Source organism: Athene noctua, chromosome 3 (assembly GCF_965140245.1).
Source record: "Athene noctua chromosome 3, bAthNoc1.hap1.1, whole genome shotgun sequence".
NCBI classification, from domain to species: Eukaryota; Metazoa; Chordata; class Aves; order Strigiformes; family Strigidae; genus Athene; species Athene noctua.
This window is the reverse complement of record NC_134039.1, coordinates 53,512,560-53,534,737: the sequence shown is the minus strand read 5'-3', so window position 1 is coordinate 53,534,737 and position 22,178 is coordinate 53,512,560. Positions and strand designations below refer to the sequence as shown.

Below are 22,178 nucleotides of genomic sequence, written 5' to 3'. Positions count from 1 at the left end.
ATGAACATAAACTTGGAACTTTGGATTTTATAGGGCCTTTTAGTTTCTGTATTTCAGTTACATTGGGGGTAATTTTAGAATTACGTATTTATACTAAAATGTTTTGTGGAAGTTTTAAATGTTTGCTTAAAAAAAGCTTGATTTAAATTTTAGTCACTTAATAGTATTAGTGTTTTAAAATTAGTTTTTAGATAAATAAAAATGACTATATTTTTCTTTATTGTTTTTATCTTCATTCTACTATATCTTGGCACACTGAGTAGTACAGCATCACCATTAGTATTTCTCCCACCCTTAAATATCTACTTAGTAACTGTTGGTTGGTATTCAGTCAGCTCTTGCATTATGTACTAATCTATCATAAAGAATTTGTCAATTGTTTCAGTACCGATACTTTGATTTTATACTCTGCTGTTCTCTAATTTTGACTTAAAATCATTCTACATTACATATGTGGTATCATGATTTTTGCAGAACAGTCTAACAGTTTGGTAATGTCATATTCATGAGCAAAGGAGCTTGCCTTTGGAGTTGTGTACTCCATCATCACTACTGTTCCAGTTGCAGGTGAAGATGAAAAATGTGTTTCTTTATACTAATCTTTGAGGGAATCAGTTACCTCCCCCAATCACCCCAGAAAAAACTTTTCAGAAAATTTGTAATTTCCATTATCTTATTTGCAGCACTGCGTATTTTCTCACTTTCTGCAGTGTTTTCCTCTAAACTGAATCAAATGTCTCTACTAGTCAGTGAATCTGTTCCATTAATTGTCAAAGTTTTGATATAATTTTAGTTGAACCTGCTGTTATCCCTTATAGCTATGTTAATTTGTTGCTTTCTGCATTCTTGATTTTTCCTGGTGCTGTCAGTTAGCTTAAATCTCTGTTTAGTTGGAATGACTGCATGACCTTACTTAAGGATGGAAACAACTGGCATTTAGCGAGTCATCTCGTGTCTTTTCTTCTGCGTTTTGTTATACCCATCCCCAAGCTCTGGTGACATTTTGCTCAGATATTTTCTCATCTACTCTGGAAGCTTTTCCATTTTTAACTGTTTCATTTAGCTTTAAATTTCTTCATATTAGCAAGGTTCACTTGTGAGTGTAGTTTATCTTTGAAAAGTGTCTTGTTTATATTAGCATCGAATAAATTTTTCTGTTTTTTCAGGTATTTCTTTCATGTCTCCAGCAGCTGCCCACTACTGGATGTAGTATATGGATAATTGCATTACACTTCTTGATGCAACATTCATTTCTGTTTACTTTAAGCACTTGGATTTCATATTCTTGGACTTCTTGGGGCCTCTTCTAGCTGTAGTGGCCCAAAATCCATGTTTATGCAGTTTTGTGCTTTCTTTATTGCTTTGCTTAATGCTTTACTTCCCTGGTTTCCTTTTTTTTTTTGTGAAGTTCTTATTTTGTTGTCCAACTCTTTCTTCTTCATATAAGTTCAATAGTAATTTTCCTTACTGTGCATTTCTTCTTTGAATCTTTCTCAGATAGTGTGTAGAGAAAGATTCTTATGCGTTTTAAATGCCTGAAATACTTTTCAGATGTCACCTTTCTTGTCTCTTGCACTGACCTGTCAAACTGACTTGACTCCAGTTGCTCTCATGTTATTCTTGGACAATAAGTAGTCATGAACATTGATACATTATATGATTTGTGGACTGAAACATCCATTATTTTTATGAACAGTAATTTGGTTAATCTGATTGCCATTTAATTGTGTATGTTCCTGTGCATCTTTTTCTGAAGAAACTTGACTACTGACAGGAATCAGATTGTGCATGTGGATTAAGTTCTTTACCTTTGTCCATTATCTCTTAGAATCTGGATGTCATGTAGCCAATCATTGTTTGTTTGCTTCCAAGTTTTAGCTTTATATTCCTATTACCAGTGTGTTACATCATCTAAAATATTTGTATTAGGAATAACTGTTGATAAAGAGCTTCACTTTTTCATCCTTTTTTGTTCATTTCTGCTGATAGGTAGTATCAGATTTCAGCTATCCATAGTTTATAGTAGGGAATAAATAACTGCTTGTGATGCTGAATTGATTTTTTTTTTTCTTCTTGCCTCTGAGATACGTTTTTCAAAGGACCATCCAGAAAGTTTGACTTAACTCATCTTATTCCACTTTTTTCCTTCCTTTGGGCAAACAAAAATTTTGTTGTATTTTGCCTCGTTCTCTTGTAACTGATAGGTTGCCAGCATTGTACCTAGGTTATTTAATTCTATTTTCCACTTCATCATTCTCTGGTTACCCCTATCCTTTTCAGGGATCTTTCCTGCTTAGGCAGGAAACAAATGTTGAGTGGGCTGAGAGCAATGAAAGCTGTCTGCTTAAATGCAAGAAAAGAAGGTGATTCAGACCAACTCTTTCCGTGTGAAGAAAAGGAGTAGAAGCTGCAGACTTATTCTGAACTTAAGACATCTGAACACCTTTGTCATAGCATCTCTCAACAAACCCAGAGGTTTTTTAAATGTTTGGAGAACTTGATATTATGCCTGATAATTTGATTGAGACTTTGATTGTCATAGGCTAGTCTGACTGCACTTTAATTCCTTACATGACTGTACCTTCAGTGCATAAGAGTATTGCTTCGAGCTGTTTGTTGTTCCCTGAACAGAACAGTAACTTTTCTGAAGGAGATGATCAACTCTCCTGTGTAATGGTGCTTGCGAGAAGACAGCTGCTTGGAATCAAATGGAAAGTTGTTTTACCATCTAGAGACAAGATGCCTCTCTCCTTGGTTAGGAACTTGCCTTGACTATCTATGGTAAAGTTTTCAGGTGTTTGGGGCTCAGAGTGATATATCAGGCTTCCATCTGTACATTCATTGTTGTAACATGCTTGTCAACAGCTAAAAATTCTGGGAGATCCTGACCCCTCTATAGTTAACAGCCCATCTCTAAAATAGATAAATTAAATACCACATATAATAGTTTGTGTCTTAGCTGCTTGGATTTCTGAACACATTACTTACTGATAAACTGTTTAAGTTACTGTCTTGTTGAATGGAGGCTGTAGGATTAAGATTTCTGAGTTCTTTGGTGATACTGCTGGAGCTTTTGCAGAATGTTTGAAATCTTAAAATCTGCAAAGTGCTCACAGGAAGCCTGGTTTGCTACTGCAGTAGGCATTTCATGGTTGCTGAAACATCCATGACAGATGCTGTCTTTCGGAATGCAAACCTACAGTTTTGAGCAAGCAAAACACTTGACACTTCTGCAGGTAAAGCAGTGTTCTTGTCACCCACAATGCTTCTGTATGTAGAAATAAACACTTAAGAGAGGAAAAAACATGGTGTTTTTTAATTGTTCTTTTTGAAGTTGTATTGTCTGCATATTATGTCCTATCCTGCAGATTCTCTTCCTTAGAAAGCTTTAAGAGCCTTTCCAGATCTCTAGGACTCAGAGGAACTGAGGCTGTGGGGACACATGTTACTCTGGTGTGCTTCAAATAGGTAACAGTGCTTGTGCATATGCTCTAAGTAATCCTGATGGTAAAATTCTGTAGTTGGAGTGGTTAGCATCTATGCTCACAGTGTGAGTGTATAATTAAAACAATTTGAAGAATAAGTTATGTGTAAGTAAACTTTATTTGGTGCCTTGGTGTATCTCACACTTTAAATTACAGAATGAAGCCATGTTCTGTTCTTTTCTGAAAAGATAATCTCATCTGAGTTGACAGCTAGCATTGTTTGACAGACTGCTTCTTTAGGAAGGGGAGACTTTCTCAGTTGTTCAAGCAACTAGCATGGTTCTGTTTATTCTGCAAGTTTTAGGTGAGATGTACAGTTTTCCAACACTGTATTCCCATCTTCTTTAGCGATAGCTCTTTGAGGTTTTGTCTTTAGCAGTGACTGTAATGTCTCCATCTGCAAAAACCTTAAAATCTCATTTTACATCCCTTTGAGAACATGTCAAGGGTGATCTGTCTACCAGATAGAAAAATTTGCTCCTTTGGACTATACGCCCAAATATTAAGTGGTGAAAAGTGGATTATTGAAGGATTCGGCTAGCAAAATGTGATGCTCCTGTTTTAACATTTATTGTGTGACAGCAGTTTTTAACACTGTGTTGTGATTGACTTCAGCCTCTTCAAAAGAGATTCAGGTTGAAGTTGGATACTTTAAGCATCTCTGTTCAATATTTACTTTTTAAAATCATTAACTGATAAAACAATCTTTAAAAGCCTCTGAGGTTTTTCTTTTAAGTAGCAGTGAAATGTGAAGGCTTACTGTGTTCATTGCTTTTCTAAAAGGAAGCATCCTAAAGGGAAGTGTGTACTGACAGCTGTATTTCCAGACAATATATTTGTGTGCTTTTAAAAATAATGACTGAAGCCTCTTCCTTGAATAGTCTCCTCTCTAAAAGGCAGCTCAAAATTAAGTACATTCTGCAAATTTTACCTGCATACCTTGGTCTTCTGTGGCTTTTGATGATAGCCTCAGTATTAATTAGAAAAAATCTGTTTGTCACAAACAGGAGGAAGTTAGACTTTTTTCTGGCTGTTTCTGTCTTTGCTAAAATGTGGTAATAATACTTTTTGTGCAAGTAATCCTCTTTATGGAATAGCACTTGGATGTCATTTATCAGCATTGCAGTGGAAAATAAAATTATTTTCCTTCCAATTTAGAAAATCTGTGGTATTGTATTTTCCAAGAAAATAGTAGTGTCATGCTTGGTATGAATGCTGTAATTTTGTAATTACATTTGCATAGCAAAATTTCTCCTGCTGTTCAGCTGGTTGTACTTCCCATCCTTCCCTTTATCCAGATTTATTTGTGGTTTTTATTCTGTGATCATAGCCAGAAGAGAAGCTGTATTTCATTAGTGAGTCAAAAGAATGTATGAATTTTTATTAGTCAAAGGAATGTTTATATTTTTGGTGTAATATACACATTAGAATGTATGTATCATTACATGCTTGTAAGTCAATATATGTCACTGTGTATTTTTATTAGTTTGCAAACCTTAATCCCTTGATTAATTCTTGAATTTCAACAGGACTAGTGATATGACAACCATTTACAGATCAGGCTGTATATTTGTAAAGTAATTTGAATTTCAGTGTGCTGAAGCACTCCATTTTGCTTATATTTATAAAGGTTTTTGGTGATGGTGGTCGTTGCTTCTCTTTTCATTGATTTATGATGATGTTGGAAAACATAGCAGAAGCTTTAAAAAGTCTCTCCAGATAGAAATCTGACTGTTGGACTTCTAGCAGGAGTTTTAAGATCTACTGAAACTGAAAGGAGTCACCATTTTTTGCTTTAGGAGCTCACTGTAAGAGGTGAAGGAGGATGAACTGTACTTTTTTCCCTTTAAGTTGCTGTATTACTAATTTTTTGTGGAAAACTGTCCATAGAGTTTCAATATGTGCTTCAGGAGAGTACTTCTGTGGTACTGTTCGTTGATCATGAATGAATTTTTGAGTGCTCGCAGGGAGAAGTTTCTTAATGTAAAGTACTGAATATCTTGTATATCATCCCATGAGTGAAAAATGTGGCTACAATTAGATGAATCAATGTATTAGGAAATTTTAAAAGAACAATCCTTTTCATATTTTTTCAGTATTTTAATGTAACAGAAATAATATTAAAAGAAATATCATCCCCTAGAAATTAAGTGTATTTTTAATTCTTTCTTCAGTTTTGGAAGGATATTGTTGAGGATATTGAAGTTCGTGATCTAATTTCTGACAGAAGCAAATCTCAAGGTGAGACATCTTGACTAATCTTGATACATACATGTTGGTAAATACAGTAAAGGAAGGACTAACGTTTTTTTGTTTACTTTGTAGATATTCCATCGGAAGAATGGATTTGGGAATCCTTATTTCATCCCCCTCGCAAATTGGGCATTAATGATATTGAAGGGCAGCGGGTACTTCAGATCGCAGTGATTTTACGTAATCTTTCTTTTGAAGAGGGAAACGTTAAACTTTTGGCAGCTAATCGTACTTGTCTTCGGTTCCTGCTACTCTCTGCTCATAGTCACTTTATTTCTCTGCGGCAGTTGGGGCTTGACACACTGGGAAATATTGCAGCAGAGGTAATGTGCTTCAAAACAGAACAATTAAAATATGATTTGATAAAAGCATTACTTCAGTGTTAATTATATGAATTACTTTCTTCCTTAATCATTGGATGAAGCAGGAAATAAATTATTCTCTGAATTTGTAAATAGCAATTTGAAAACAAGTATTCAGAGCCAAAATAAAAATACAGACTGTTTGTTGTCAGTTTGCTAAAACATGAAGAAAACTGATTGTATAGGGACATACAAGATTTTCATAGTGCATAATTTTCATTTTAGTTTCCCAGAGAGAAGAAAGGAATGTAGTTAAATTCTGCAGACTGTACACTAGCTTCTTCACTTTGTAACCTTTACTCATAACTTCAAAACAGTACATTTGAGAAAGGGGTGGTAGAGGGTTTTGTGCTGTGTGTAGTGGGCACCAGTAAGCTAGTTATATGCCACTGGGTATAGCACCTGAGTCACATGAGGCATCCTTTTGTTTTCAAAGAGGTTTGAATGTAATAAAATACACTATTTCAGTATGTCATAAGACTGTGCAGATAAATTATACAGATGTTATAGGTAGATATGTTCAGGTATTCCTTACATTTAAAAATATATATAAATATAAGTAAAACAGGTAGTATCAGAGAATGAGACTTGAAGTATTGGTGAATATTCACTGCTGAATATCGAAAAGAAGATGGTGTTTTAATTTATCATGTATCCAGCTTCTTTTGAGTAAGAGAGAATGCTACATATTACAGTGTCTGAGAGCTCTGAGAAGCAGAAGTAGATAGAAACAGGATGAATTTTTATGATGGTGTTGGGAAGGAATGTCGTTATTCAAGTTGTGGGTTTTGCTGGATATTCAACTATGTTCCTGTATACTGTTGGCTGCCTGGGAATAAAGTTGTTTTCCTTATTCTGAGCACTGGACAGTGTAAATTACAGTGCTGCTTCAGAGCAGAATAGGAGGGGGCTCAAAATACTAGCTACAATGAAAAGTTCATAGGGTTCTGTTTTTGTGAGCACAGATGTCATTTATATGTTTTGCATTTAAACACTTTTGAATCTTACATTTTGATATGCATATTTAAGGATTTGAACCATTAGCAGCGTATGGATAATGTTAGTCATAGTGGTTTTTTTTTTCTTTCTCATCAGCTTCTTTTGGATCCTGTTGATTTCAAAACTACTCATCTAATGTTTCACACTGTTACGAAATGCCTCATGTCAAGGGATAGATTTTTAAAAATGAGAGGTAAGATCTCTAGCTATTCTTGTTGTTGTATTAGCACTGTAATTATTGCTGTTTAAAACTTTTATATTTGTTCTTCAGGCATGGAAATCTTGGCAAATCTTTGTAAGGCTGAAGATAACGGTGTCTTAATTTGTGAATATGTGGATCAGGAATCCTATAAGGAGATCATATGTCATCTCACACTACCAGATGTGCTGCTTGTAATCTCAGCACTTGAGGTGCTGTATATGCTCACAGAAATGGGAGAAGTGGCCTGCTCAAAGATTGCTAAAGTAGAGAAGAGCATAGGTAAGGGAGAAGCAAAATCTATTACTCTCACTTATGTAGGAAAAAAGACTTAAGAATATATCATGTTCAGTAGTTAAAAATGTGGCTTGCTTGTGTGTGTGTGTGCAGCTTAGGGGTAGATACTAGAATAGGAAGTTTTAGTACAATTTATTCTTTGTGTTATCAAGAAATTGATAATGCTAATAACTAGGGAAGCTAAAACTTCTGAAGTTTGAGGGGTTTTTTAATGCCATGAAGTGTGGGAAGAAAAAAAGAAGTAAAAATCTGCAGAAGCTTGTTTTCTTTCTACACATGGCAATTTTAAAGCAAATCAGTATGTCCCAGCAGCTCATTTGTCTTGTCCTAATGTCATTGTTGTTTTTACATTTGATACTTTAGATACATTAGTATGTCTGGTTTCTATGGACATCCAGATGTTTGGACCTGATGCACTTACTGCTGTAAAACTCATTGAACATCAGTGTGTTAGTCAGCAAGGAGTACCTGATGTCAGACCCCAAGTAATGGATCATGGTTCTTCACAGGCCCATGCAACAGGTGTCCCAGGTTTGTATCGCTGCAAGGGAACATATTTTTCTATGAAATTTTTTATGTGGAATGTCTGACTTTTGTCTTCTGTAGGTTTCTGATTATGTTACATAAATAAGTATAGCATTATGTTACATAAATAAGTATAGCATTATATGTTTTTCAGACACTTGTTCACAAAGCGAATATAAAACTGTTAGCCAAAACTGTTCTGAAACAAGCTTTAAAACAATACTTCTCGGTTGCTAATCTGAAAATTTACTGAAAGTTATGTAAACTCCTTATTTTCACTTGTTCAGTGGAAAGAAAAAGTATCCATCCTAGATTGTTCCCACAATTTGTAGAAAATTAGAGGTCCATTTTATATTGTGTTTTACACAGAATATTATAGGGCAGTAACATATAGTATTTGATAGAGATGAGGTAGACACACAGTATCGTGCCTCTGTTGAAGCTGCTAAATAGCTTATTGTGTTGTGAACCAAATGTTAGCTATTGTTTAAAGCTTGAAAAGTGTTTCCTTAATTATAAATTAAATTTTAATTATTTTGGGATTAAGAACTGGTCCTATGGAAGATGATGCACAGCTAACTATTACTGCTCTGGGGGAATAGCACGTGTGCCTTATTCTTGTGCATTATCCTTGTGCTTAATAAAAGCACATAGCAGTATACCACAAGTACACACAAGATGGAACATAGCTATTCATTCTGGGGAAAAAATGGAGAAAGAACCTTTACAACAGACACTGGCTTGCATGTCATAAATGTACTGTTTCTGGAGGGGGAGGAGATACCACGGTGAAAGTGACTGGAAAAGAATGCGACTCAGGGAGAGAGCAGGAGTGAATAGAAGGAGCCAATGTGACATTGCAACAAAATTCTTTACATTATATTTGCTTCCATTTAGGAACGGGAAAAATAGTTGCCGCATATTTGTGCCTGTTATAGTGCAGTATTTGCCACTCATGCTCAGTACTCAGTACTGAGATCATGGATCACAATTGTGAATCTGGAAGCTGTTGTTCACTAAGTGCTTACATCATCATTGCACTTCAGTGGTGGCTCTGGCCATGGTATGCCCTGCTACACTTCCATAAATTGTGGTGCAAATCTGTAGTGTGCTCAGTACACCATCGTGACTTGCCTTAGCTGGATACATCTTTGCTTACAAACACAGGAGAAACTGTAACAGTCATGAAGTGCTTCATTCTGGAGAACAAAAATCATTTCAGCAAGTGGTTTTTTTTTTGTTCCCTTCATTTTCCACAGCCTCTAGGACAGCACCACATGTTGTTCCACCACCAGGAATAGTAGAAATAGACAGTGAGAAATTTGCATGTCAGTGGTAAGTGTATAGTTCTATTCAAATACTTTATTAGAGAAAAAGAACAAATAAAAATGCCTCTATTCTTGTGTCACAAAATTTTCTAGCTTGTTTCTATTTACTGTTAGACTCATTTTTCTGAAAAGTATAAAGCAAAACCATTCTGTCATTGCTTTGAAGTATGAAAGAAAAAAACTCAACCAGAACATTCACTTTTCACCAGTTTATACTTGAAATTAGTTGTTTTCTCTCTTAGAATAGAATTTAATTTGATTTTTAACTCTGATCTTGATTTTGCTTATTTTTTAAATTGTCAAGCAGCATTATCTGTTTCATGAGTGTTTTCATCTGGTAATGTGTTACTATATTACTGCACCAATATAAAAGTTATTGCCAAATTATGAAGCTAGGCCACGCTAAACTCTCATGTGGCCATTATGAACCTCGAGTAAGTTAAGGAAGATCAAAGCCTTTTCCATCCAAATACTCTTGCTTTCAACTAATATTGTTATTGTCAGATATTCAGGGAAAAACTATTCCACCAGTTTTCATGTGGACTGAGGGTGACCTTTCTGAACTATTTGACTTATGTAAATCTTCTCACATTCTAAATATTTGTATTAATGGGTTCTTGATGGACCCTTCCACTTCTGCTGCTTCACAACTCATATGTTCATCTGTTGTCTTACTGATCAGACAAGGGCCTTCAAGATAAAGTGGGTAGAATTTGTCAAAGCTTAGTGCTTTAGGTTATGATTTAGTTTTACTTCCAGCAAAGCTTCGATTGTATGGGGAAAATACTGCAGATTCTTGTTGGTCAACTGATTGTTGTTCATGTGCTTCTGTTTGTGCACTGCAAAGTATTATTAATGTGCACTACTGAAAGACTGACAGATTTCACATTTAGACATTTAAACAGGGATACCTGGAGTTGGAGTCACAGCAGCTCAATTTAGCAATCTGCAAGTTGGTCTCTAGCCAAAACTAGTTTTCTAGGATGCCTTTTTAATTAATGGAGTGAGAGATTCTCCCAATATTAAAATTAATTGCCTTCATCTGCCTAGTTTCTGATGAGATTATGAATTACCTTCTGGTGCTGCCTTCTCTCTCTTGACTATAGAGAGCACTAGACATCTAGCTTTCAATAGTAAAGTTGTAAAATACGTATGGGTAGGTACCATGCTGCAACTGTGTGATACCATCAAATGACAGAAAATACTGAAGCAAACTATAGAGCATTATATCAGGAAGATTTGGAATGTCTGCTTAGTTTCTGATTCTGTGTGCTTCTACAGCTGTCAGTATTGAACACTATTATTTTGTGCTTGATTTTCTTTTGGTTAGTCTTAGGTAGGTATGAACTAGTGAAAAATAATAGTTAACATCTAGTCCTGAAAATTATCCTTAAATACTAACTGTGCTGCCAAAAAAAAAAAAAAGTCAGACTGAGAGTAGAGTAGTAGCCTCTTCCAAGTGTTTTAACAGTGCTAATGTGGAGTGTCTTACATTGATGTAAATTTTCATGGTATGTTTTAGTCATTGCTTCCTATTGAGAGAAGTGGGGAAATGAGTGAATTATAGTAGTAGAATTTAGAAAATCTTGCTACTTGGAAGCAGCAGAAAGACAAGCTATTTAAACAGACCTTCCTGGATATATTATTAGCCAGCTTAGCCTGAGTAGGAGTCCGTGTAAGGTAAGTGCATGTGACAGTAAAGTGCTAATTGCAGATCCCATTTCACCATTATAAGTCCTGAATATATTCAGTTTGCTGGTACCGGTGATAGTGTGTCTGCCTAGTATGACATACCCAGCTGAGCAGTCATTTGTCTGATATGCCAAATTTAATTAATCCCTACACTTCCTGTTATACAGCGTGATCTCAATGTTTGTAGTAATAAAATTGTAACTCAACTGCAGGAGATATGGCATTATACTTACTCTTTACTGGCTGTGAGAGAACACAGTTTAAAGAATAAAATAATTTGGTTTTTCTCTTTTAAAGCATCTACTTATATTGGGAGTGTAGGACTCTACAAAGGACAATGCAGTGTAGTTTTCAAAAGTGTTAGCACCAGGAAACGATGACAATTTAAAAAATATTTTTAATGTGTCTGAGCCAATATGCTGGTACTGGCTCCATTTGCTGCTGGGGATGAGCTGTTCCCATGTCTCTGGGTTGGAGTAATGGATCTGAAAGAAATAAAATTAAACTGTGAGGGAAAGAAACATTTTCTGTCAGCTTCCTTGTTAGGGGTTGGATGGTCTTTGTGCTTGTGGAGAATCTGTAGGAGGTACAAATACTTTCTCTTCCTGAAAATTAAATGTTAGGCAAAACAGGTTGTTCGAGGATTTTATTGATGTGTCTGTAGTGTGGGACTCCAGGAGTGAGAGTGTGTGTGTGTGTGTGTGCATCCTCTTTTAGAATCCCAGTCCTTTTCTCCCGCCTTTCCACCTCTATAAGAATGACTGGGTTGAGAATGTTATTCTAGCCCTGGTTTTACTTGTATTTTAATGTAAGACTCCATAAGCAGATCAGTTAACAGAATCTTGGTTTTGATACAAATTTTAACTTTGCTAGAAATTTCTGATGAAGAAAATTATCTAGTTATCTAGTATTCAGTCCATCTTTTACTAAAGTAGAATCATTAAGAACAGAGCTGTGGGGAGGAGATGTCACCAAACAATGCATTCTTTTTTGGTTTTATTTCTGAATATAGAATAAAAAAGGCATATATAGACACTCTTTTGCATGTTACATATGTAAATAAGAGTTGCATGTAAAACTGACTGCATGTGTTAGAGGTCCTCTGTGTTGAATTGTAAGGAGGGAGAAGGAGAAAATGTGGAACAGACATTTGACAAGACAATATACTAAAATGCTATTTTCCATGTTGTTATCAGGCCTCAGAAGTCATTGTGATACAGTCAGAAGTGTTTTAAAAGAGCTGTTAAAAATACTATTTTGCTTCATGGTTTGTTTTTTTCATCCTCAGGCTGAATGCACATTTTGAGGTGAATCTTGACTGCTCAGTCTCTCGAGCAGAAATGTATTCTGAATACCTCTCTACCTGTAGTAAATTGGCTCGAGGTGGAATCCTAACATCAACTGGATTTTATAAATGTCTGCGGTAAGACAAAAATTCATGCAGCCATAAAGAAGCAATTGCACATGCTCAGTACTAACCTGTAGCTTTAGATTTCTTTGATGAAAGATCTACTGAATTTTAAAGACGTCCAGTTTTGGAATTTTAATGAAAACAAATGTTTAGAGTCTGTTTAATTTTATTTAATTCTATTTCAGGATCTTTGATAGGGTTCCTTCTCTGCTTATAGTCCTTCTGATTCTTTCCAAAGTAGTTTTTTGAGGTACTGTAGTTTTCACTTAGTTTGTATGAGAGCTTGGCCAACCATTTGGTGGACCTGCTAGCCCTCAGTGATGAATACTCAGATGCTATTGGAGAATGCTGCTGTATTGTAAAGATGCAGGTATTAGTGCAGTTGCTCTGCACACAAGAACAGTTAGTTAAAACAAAAACATTGTAAAATGCATGAGTTATTGTGTTTATTAACATAAATTTATGTTGTGTTTGGCAGAACTGTCTTTCCAAATCATACAGTGAAGAGAGTAGAAGATCCGAGTAACAATGGTCAAGCACATATACATGTGGTAGGAGTGAAAAGGAGAGCTATACCACTTCCCATTCAGATGTACTATCAGCAGCAACCAACTTCGTCTACCCCAGTTGTCCGGGTTGATTCAATTCCTGATGTGTCTGCGTCTCCTTCGCCAGCAGGTTTTTAAATTAATTAAATATAATCTATTTCACGTTGATTCTGAAATGACAATAAAAGACAAAAGTTTTTGAAAATATTTTGGAAGTCAGGACCACGTGTTTTGCTTGATTTTATTCAATAATGTTAGGAATGGTATTGCAGTATGTACTTGCATACCATTCTAGTATTTGATGTGTAACCCAGAAACTTGTCAGTTAGCAGACAAGCCATTGTTCCTGCATCATTAATTCAGATGCAGTATAGCTGAGAATAAATGGCTTCATATAGAATTACAAATTCAAGCCTTGGATTTTTAAAGATCTGTTATGTTAATGTGTTTTGAAAAAATATTTGTTTCCAAACTTTTATTGTGTTTATTTCAACAGGAATCCCGCATGGGCTACCAAGCGTAGGAAATCACTATCAGAGAACCCCTATTAACCAGTCTTCAACTTTGACAGCAACACAAATGTCTTTTCCAATTCAAGGTGTTCATACTGTGGCACAGACTGTTTCTAGAATTCCACAAAATCCTTCTATTCATACACAGCAGCAACAAAATGCGCCAGTGACTGTTATACAGAATAAAGGTCCAATATCTTGTGAAGTAGTGAAGGCCACAGTAATACAGAGCTCTGTTCCCCAGTCTGCAGTTCCTGTTACTATTGCTGTAGGAGGAGCACCACAAGCTTCTAATCAAAATCACAGCTCTACAGGACAACAGCCGTCTGTTACTGTTGTTAGTTCTCAGACGTTGCTTCACCACCAACCTGTAATTCAACAACAGTCTCCACTGCATGCAGTGGTACCAGGGCAGATACCTTCAGGCACTCCTGTTACGGTAATTCAGCAAGCTGTACCTCAGGGTCATATATTTGGCAGAGTACAAAACATACCAGCATGCAGTTCAGCAGTTTCACAGGGTCAACAGCTAATCAGCACATCGTCACAACCTGGGCAGACATCATCTCAGCAGTCCTCTGCTGGCAACCAGCAACAAGATACAGTCATCATAGCACCACAGCAGTATGTCACAACCTCTGCCTCTAACATTGTTTCTGCCACCACTGTTCAAAATTTCCAAGTAGCAGCTGGGCAGGTGGTTACAATCGCGGGTGTCCAGAACCCACCAACATCTCGGGTAGGGTTTCAGAATATTGCACCAAAGCCTCTGCCGTCTCAGCAAGTTCCACCTGCTGTGGTACAGCAGCAGATGCAGCCACAGCAGCAGGCTCCACCACCATCCCAGCAAAGTGTAGTGATTGTAAGCCAGCCAGCTCAGCAAGGTCAGACGTATGCACCAGCCATTCATCAAATAGTGCTTGCTAATCCAGCTTCTATTCCTGCTGGTCAAACTGTCCAGTTGACTGGACAGCCAAATATTACTCCGTCTTCTTCACCATCCCCAGGTCCAGTTACAAATAATCAACTCCCTACGGTTATGTCATCTTCATCTACTGCTCCTCAGTCACAAGGACCCCCTCCTACTGTCAGCCAGATGCTTTCTGTAAAGAGGCAGCAGCAGCAGCAGCAACATTCACCAGCATCATCACAGCAGCAGGTACAGGTACAACAACCGATACAAATGCAAGTTCAATCACAGCAAGCTAATACAGGAGTTGGCCAGCCTAACTCTGGTGAGTCTAGTCTGATAAAACAACTGCTTCTTCCAAAAAGAGGCCCCTCAACGCCAGGGGGGAAGCTTATACTCCCAGCTCCACAGATTCCTCCACCTAACAATGCAAGAGCTCCTAGCCCTCAGGTGGTTTATCAGATGGCCAATAACCAGGCACCAGGTTTTGGAGTTCAAGGACAGTCTCCAGCTCAGCAGCTGCTAGTTGGACAGCAAAATGTTCAGCTGGTCCCAGGTTCAATCCAGCCCCAAGGAGCAGTACAAACAGTACCCATTTCTAATTTACAGATATTGCCAGGCCAGTTGATCTCAAACAGCCCAGCAACTATTTTCCAAGGGACTACTGGCAACCAGGTTACGATAACAGTTGTGCCAAATACGAGTTTTGCTACTGCAACTGTGAGTCAGGGAAATGCAACTCAAATCATTGCTCCAGCAGGAATTGCCGTGAGTGGAGCACAGACAGGAGTTGGGCTACAGGTGCAAACACTTCCAGCTACTCAAGCACCTTCAGCTGGACAATCACCGTGTACTGCTGCTCCCCCATTCAAAGGTGATAAAATAATTTGCCAAAAGGAGGAAGAAGCAAAGGAAGCAACAGGTTTACACATTCATGAACGTAAAATTGAAGTTATGGAGAATCCTTCCTGCCGAAGAGGAGCTGCAAACACCAGCAATGGGGATGCTAAAGAAAATGAAATGCAGGTGGGAAGTCTTTTAAATGGGAGAAAGTATAGTGACTCCAGTCTACCTCCTTCTAACTCAGGGAAAACTCAGAATGAGGCCAATCAGTGCTCACAAGTCAGTAATGGGCCATCATTAGAAATGGGTGAGAACGGAGCTCCTGGAAAGCAGAACTTTGAACAAATGGACACACAGGAAATTAAAAGTGATTTGAAGAAGCCCCTAGTTAATGGAATCTGTGATTTTGAAAAAGGAGATTGTTCTCATTTGAGCAAAAACATTCCAAATCACAAAACTTCCAATCATGTAGGAAATGGTGAGATATCTTCAGTGGAACAACAAGGGAATTTGGATGCCACGCAGCAAGATACTGCCAAAGGTGATCAAGGGGAAAGAATTTCTAATGGGCCTGTATTAACTTTGAGTAGTTCACCTGTTGTAAGCGGTACACAGGAGGCTGCAAAACTGTTAACCCAGCAACTTAGTGGTACCAACACTGATTTACCTAATGGACCTCTAGCTTCAAGTTTGAATTCAGATGTGCCTCAGCAACGCCCAAGTGTAGTTGTCTCACCACAATCTACAGCCTCTGTTATACAGGGGCATCAAATCATAGCAGTTCCACACTCAGGACCTAGAGTGTCCCAGTCTACCCTGTCATCCGAAGTTCGGTCTACTAATGGCACAGCAGAATGCAAAACTGTAAAGAGGCCAGCAGAGGATAATGACAGGGAAACTGTTCCAGGAATTCCAAATAAAGTAGGAGTTAGAATTGTTACAATCAGTGACCCCAACAATGCTGGTTGCAGTGCAACTATGGTTGCTGTGCCAGCTGGAGCGGATCCAAGCACTGTAGCAAAAGTAGCAATAGAAAGTGCTGTTCAACAAAAGCAGCAGCATCCAACCACGTATATACAAAGCATGGTCACACAGGTATGTTGCAGTGTTCTTTTTATGTTTATTCTAACTGTGATTCTGACTAATACTGTGAAATAATGTGGGTGAAAATGTGAACTCAGTTGATAACGCTTGCATAATATTTTAAAAATCCAGAAAATGATGGTTTCTGTTCTTTCATGGACTAAAGTTCTAATAGTTTGCATAATTCTTCAATGTCAGTGACAATAGTGGAAATTAAAATAGTTTCTAGCTTGATAATACAGAGTAAGGAAAGAACTTCTGCTCACTGATTTCTTCCTTAAAGGATTAACTGTTCTGAAAATAGTAATTTGTCATATGGCCTTGTAAAAATGTCAGTATTGTTCTGCACTTTATTTTTGGTCATTATTGCTTATGGAGGGGTGAATATGGTTTTTTGGAAGTTCATCACTACAGCTGCATCTGAAATGTGTTGAAGTTCTTGCATTTAAAGGTGGTCTTCAAAAGCTTGTTTCAGGGGTTGGTTCACTACAGTCAGGAGAAAGTAGTGTTTTGTAAATTCGTTGAAATATTTATGTTTGTTTATTACAAAATATTTGTAATGTTTATTTTGTCGATAAAACAAGCATTGTTTAGGTTTTTTTCTGTTTGCTGAACTTTAGAGAGGGCTTTTATTTTTTTTCCCCCCTTGATCAACTTTTAAGGATTTGAAAGTGATTACTCCTAACACTTTGCTAAAAAAGAGGTGTGGCCATCATTTGTGTGAGTATTAATGAGTGCAAATAATCATGGTTGAGATTATTCCAGTCTCTAGAATTTATTTTAGTTTTCCACATGGACAGAAAATTCCTCTCCAAAAAATGTTCCTAACCTGAATAGAAGCAAAAAAGAATAGAATAGTATGTCTGACAGTCACAGAGTTCTAACAGACCAGAGAGGGGAAATGAAGTCTTGAATGTATGTTAGTGCATTTTAACCTTGAGGTAAGACAGGTCTTTTCTTACCTTCCTTTTTTTGTTTGTTTGTTTGTTGTTTGGCTTGGTTTTGATGAGGTAACAGGTATAGACCTTACAGACTTAAACAGAGCTAGAACCCAAAATTTGGCAAGTGATTGCTAGTGCTACTTCTTTTCCTATGTCAAGTCAGATTTCTGTTGAAATATCTTTTGACTTCCCTTCATCTATTTGTCAGAAATCAGGACTGTTTAAAAGCTTTCTTTCTTTTTTCTTTCCTTACTTTTTTCTTTTAACTGCCACACGGCACAGTTACATTCTTAAAATGTCTTTAAACTCACTTGTAAATTTTCACCTGGGTTTTATCAGACATCTGTATTTTTCTGATACGTTATTTATCTTTGTTCTTACTAGAAATGATTTGACCAAAATGAAAGTGTCTGTTGGCAGCATAAGGACAACGCATGAGATTTTCTGTAGTGTGGATATATTAGCTATGTCTTGCTTTTTACAGTGAGTCCTTAGCTGTATTGCTTGAATTTCTGTTACAGCTTCGCTAAGGATTTGGCTGAAATAGGAAATGGTATGGCTATGTGTCTGGAATGGAATAAATATTATCTCTGATTATTTATTCCCTGGACATATGGCTGATAAGAATTTTCAGTTGTGTCTCAAACATCTACTAAGCTATCAGACTTTCAGATTTTTAAGAAGAGGGGAGTAATACAGTAACTATTTCATTTGTATTAGATAACATGTTTCATTATAATAGAGGGAAAAAAAAAAAGAAAAAATACTTTCTGTGCTGATAGTTTCTCTTTTACACTAATATCACTATCATTAATAGTTCCTACATTTTCCATTACCTGTACAAACAGAAATGCTGCCAGCTGGGTTTGCTGTTCAGTAAAAATTTACAGATCAAAATAACTTGGTTTAATATCTGCTTTCATGAAAGTTAGCTCATTCTTCTGTCTGTAGGATGCCCTTCCTTTCTTCAAATTTGCATGAATTGGGAGAAAAGAAGTTAAGTAGTTTTGATCTTGGTGAACAGTCTAATTTGTTAGCTAATTGCCTTAACTATTACATACGGTGATTTATGAAGCATGTATATCATGATAAGGCTAAGTACTGACATAATGGAACCCACTTTATAGCACTCTGTTCAGACACAGTGAACATCACAGTCTGGCTTAAGAATTTTAAGGATCTTTCCACTCCTTTTCATTTTAAAGTGTTAGACTATAAACAGTACCAAAATAATCCTGGCCAGCTCTTTTTTTCTTTTCCAAAGCTGCTGAGCAGCTGCAGTAACCATTACTTTTCTGGAAAAGCACATGTTAAATATTTCCAATATTGAGTCTGCTTTTAGGAGTATTGTTAAGACATCTAGAAATACTAAGATGTAGCCAAATTCTCATGAGCTTCATGTGAGTTTTACTGATGACTTCTTTTGAGGTTAGGCCCTGTATAATCTATTTTCTCCCTCCCTTTTTGAGAGTCTTCCTTGTATGATACCCAGCTTCCTTGTCCCTGACTTACTGAAAGGCAACAGCTAAGGAACACTTTTTTTCACTTGAGCATCTGCATTGTTTTATCCTCTCTGCAGTACTTAATGTATACTGGCTGTCTTGGAGAAGAAATAGGAGAACATGGTTCTTTCTGCAAACAGTGTGAAATTTATTTTAAAAACAACCCAATGGAGAAAAATGGTGAGGGACAGCGAATAAAGGGATATTAGCTATGGCAGACTTACATAGCTGCTGAAGCTGTTAGTATGTGATTTCCTGTTTGCTTTTTATGTTAAAAAGTTATTTAAACTAGAGCTTGTATTTCATAGAAGAAGAAAATTTGTAATAAAAATAAAACCTAGCAGGAAGGCTAGAAAAGCAGATGTGGAGGACAGAAGAGGGAAGAGAGTATTCCTGATGCAGTTGCATTAGCATTAGTTGTTAAGAACTGCAGAGAGGAGAAAGGGAAGATGCTTGAACTGATGATAAGGGTGAAGAAATAGGGGAGGAAGAGAACAGCAATGTGAAAGTTAAGGAAAGCAAGAAAAAGAGTAAAATAATCCTTAAGGGAATGTACAAGTTAGAAGAAGATTAGTTTCATGATATGAATGGTAGTTTGAAATGAGCTAGTACTTTATGCTTGTGGGGAAAAGTGTTGATTTAAATGGCCTACTAAAACAGTGAAAATTATATACTTGCTTTTTATGGGACAGCCCATGTAGTGCTATCAGAATCCAGTTAGACGAGTACAGGTATTGTCTGTGTATAACCTGTGATTAAACCATGTTCTATGTACACATCAGCAGAACTCACTGACAAATACATATATGCTGACTTTCAAGATTTTTCTTTTTATTTTTTTTATTTTTATAAAAAATTGGGCTATGGGTTATATCAGAAGAGGAACATGTGATACATACAGTGTTGCAATTTTTTTTTACATCTCCATCTGTATTTTGCAAGCTCATGAAATGTTCTAGGAGGAGACAGAACTGACACTTTACTTTCTTAGCTTCTTTTTATTTTGGTATTCCCTGTTCCTGGATTATTGCTTTCCTAAGGCATTGTGCTGGACCAGTGGATGAAAAATAAATGAGCAGTTATCTACCTGTACACTTTCTTTTCTTTTCCACTTCTTCAAACACCTCCAAAACATCTGTTAAACATAACCATGTTGGTTTGTCCCAATTGGTGTATGTTTTGAAGGAATGCTCTGATATCATGCCAACTTCCTAGGAGTGAGGAAATCTGATTTAAATTGCCTTATCTGGCTTTTAAAGTAATCACTTCCCTACTTATCACTGTCATCCCCTCATAAACAATGTGTGCCCATTTCTCTTAAGGCCACCCACTTGAAACATACTTGTGTCGAAATTTAGGTGGCAAAAACTGTGTGATCATTGGCTTAACTATTTGCTCCTGCTCTCTCTTGATGGGAAGCTGAGAATTACCATGCACCAGAAAGCAGGTGTGTAGCTCCAGGAGCTGTAATTCATTCCTAGCCACAAAGCAAATGAGCGTCTCAGCTGGAAGTACTGAAATAGAGAATCTCTGTGCTTTTATTGCTCTTCACTTGTGAAGCACACTGTTGCAAGGAGACTTAAGCTTCAGTAATCTAACAAGCAGAGAACATTTGTTTTAGTGCCTACCCATCCACCTGACCCCTTCCTCACACTCAAGTCCTGCTATATTAATTTTCTGCTTATACGTTACCTTTTAATATATGTTCATTGTTGTGAAGAAGATAAGCATAAAATGTTGTAATACAAAACTGTAAATCCGATCATATTAAAAAATATTTTTTACTAATAATTAACTGTTTATTGTTGAATTTAATGTGTTTATTATGAGTGTGCATATACTAATGGTGGGACAAAAAATGTAGCCTCATGCTTTTAAACTGCACATGGCTCAATACGTCAACATGACCCCCATCACACTGGGATTCTGTGTGTTCTCTTGCTGATGGCACAGTAGGCATTTTAAATCAGATGGGCAGGTATGCTAAAATTGAGTTGCCCATTAATACATGAAGAGAATGGCGCCACTGGTTCTGTGAAATCAAGGTGGTGGCCAGTTCTGGCCCCAAGCCCTAGGGCTTGTTATTCTTACCACATGCACCCAAATGGAGGAGCTCTTGTGCAAAAAAATAAGTATCTTTTGTAAACAGTCTGTTCTAGTTAGCTTTGCTCTTAGTTTTTGCCACTATGCTGGACTTCCTGCCCCCCCCCCCCCCCCCCCCCCCCCATATTTCAATCTAAAGTCGGTCTAGATACAAATTCTCCTTCTGCTTATTAGAAGTAGGCTGTAGTACCCATTCTGTAAGCAGACTGTACAGGCGTTAAAGGTTTGTATTTATGTAGTTTTAAGAGTTCAGTGCAAACTATACTGTGATAGGTGATGCTGATAGAGGTACCTTTCAGTCCTGAGATACAGTGAGATCTGATTTGCAAAAGTGCTAAGTGGTGGCAGTTGCAAATCGTATCATGGAGAGGTCTAATCTGATCATAAAAAGATGACATGAAGTGCTGTCAAGTGTACTAGAGTACTGGACGTTTGATTTCTTGAGGAACCTGGAATCATTAAATGTTTTTGCTATAGGATGAAATTTTGTGAAATATTTCTGCCATGGGGAAATCTTTTTCAATGTTACTTCTCCTAGAAAGACTTTATAAGGAAAAATTAAATGTCTGTCGCAGTTCTGTATGTTAAAGAAATAAATGAGTTTACGTAGTTATTGTATGTCAGTATTGTAAACTAGGTAGCATGTAGCAAGTATTTCTAGGTACATTTCTGGAAAGAAGGAATTTCATTTCTGAAAAATGAAGACTATACCTAATTCTAGTGATGTCCTGTGTATCATGCATTGCTACACTGATACATGAAAATAGAAGAGGGAGACCACCCCCCCCCCACCCCCCCAACTAAAAATCAGCAGTATTTCTTATCTCTTGAATGAACACAGGAAAGCTTTGAGATGTTCAAACACAGAATTTATGTTTCTAAAATAAAACCTAGGAGAACAAATGTAAAGTCATTTCTTTTATTTTAAGATATCAGCACAGTTGATGGGCAAGCAGTAGATTTGACTTAAAAATACATGGAAATTGTAATGCTACAAGTTTGAGTGAAACTACTTTGCAGTACAGCAAATAATAAGAGAATTCTAAACAATAATTATTTTACGCATTTCTTTTCAATTTATTAGCTTTCTTTTCCTCATTGGGAAAAAAAAGTATAGAAAGAAATTGTAGGGGACACTGAATTTTAACTTTTTGTCCTGTAAATCTGTTTCCCTTTCTGTGCTCT

The 22,178-nt window shown here is 36.8% G+C and overlaps 1 protein-coding gene across 2 annotated transcripts in view; it reads left to right on the top strand.

Annotated features, from left to right (window-relative positions):
• The window catches only part of ARID2 (AT-rich interaction domain 2), a 107,413-nt gene that overhangs the window by 68,001 nt on the left and 17,234 nt on the right, over positions 1-22,178 (top strand). For both annotated transcript variants that reach the window (XM_074903000.1, XM_074903001.1), the window contains exons 7-15: positions 5,660-5,726; positions 5,811-6,061; positions 7,196-7,292; positions 7,371-7,580; positions 7,959-8,126; positions 9,380-9,455; positions 12,429-12,563; positions 13,030-13,229; positions 13,596-16,459. In XM_074903000.1, the coding sequence (XP_074759101.1) occupies positions 5,660-5,726; positions 5,811-6,061; positions 7,196-7,292; positions 7,371-7,580; positions 7,959-8,126; positions 9,380-9,455; positions 12,429-12,563; positions 13,030-13,229; positions 13,596-16,459 (4,068 nt within the window). The remainder of the gene's footprint in view (positions 1-5,659; positions 5,727-5,810; positions 6,062-7,195; positions 7,293-7,370; positions 7,581-7,958; positions 8,127-9,379; positions 9,456-12,428; positions 12,564-13,029; positions 13,230-13,595; positions 16,460-22,178) is intronic.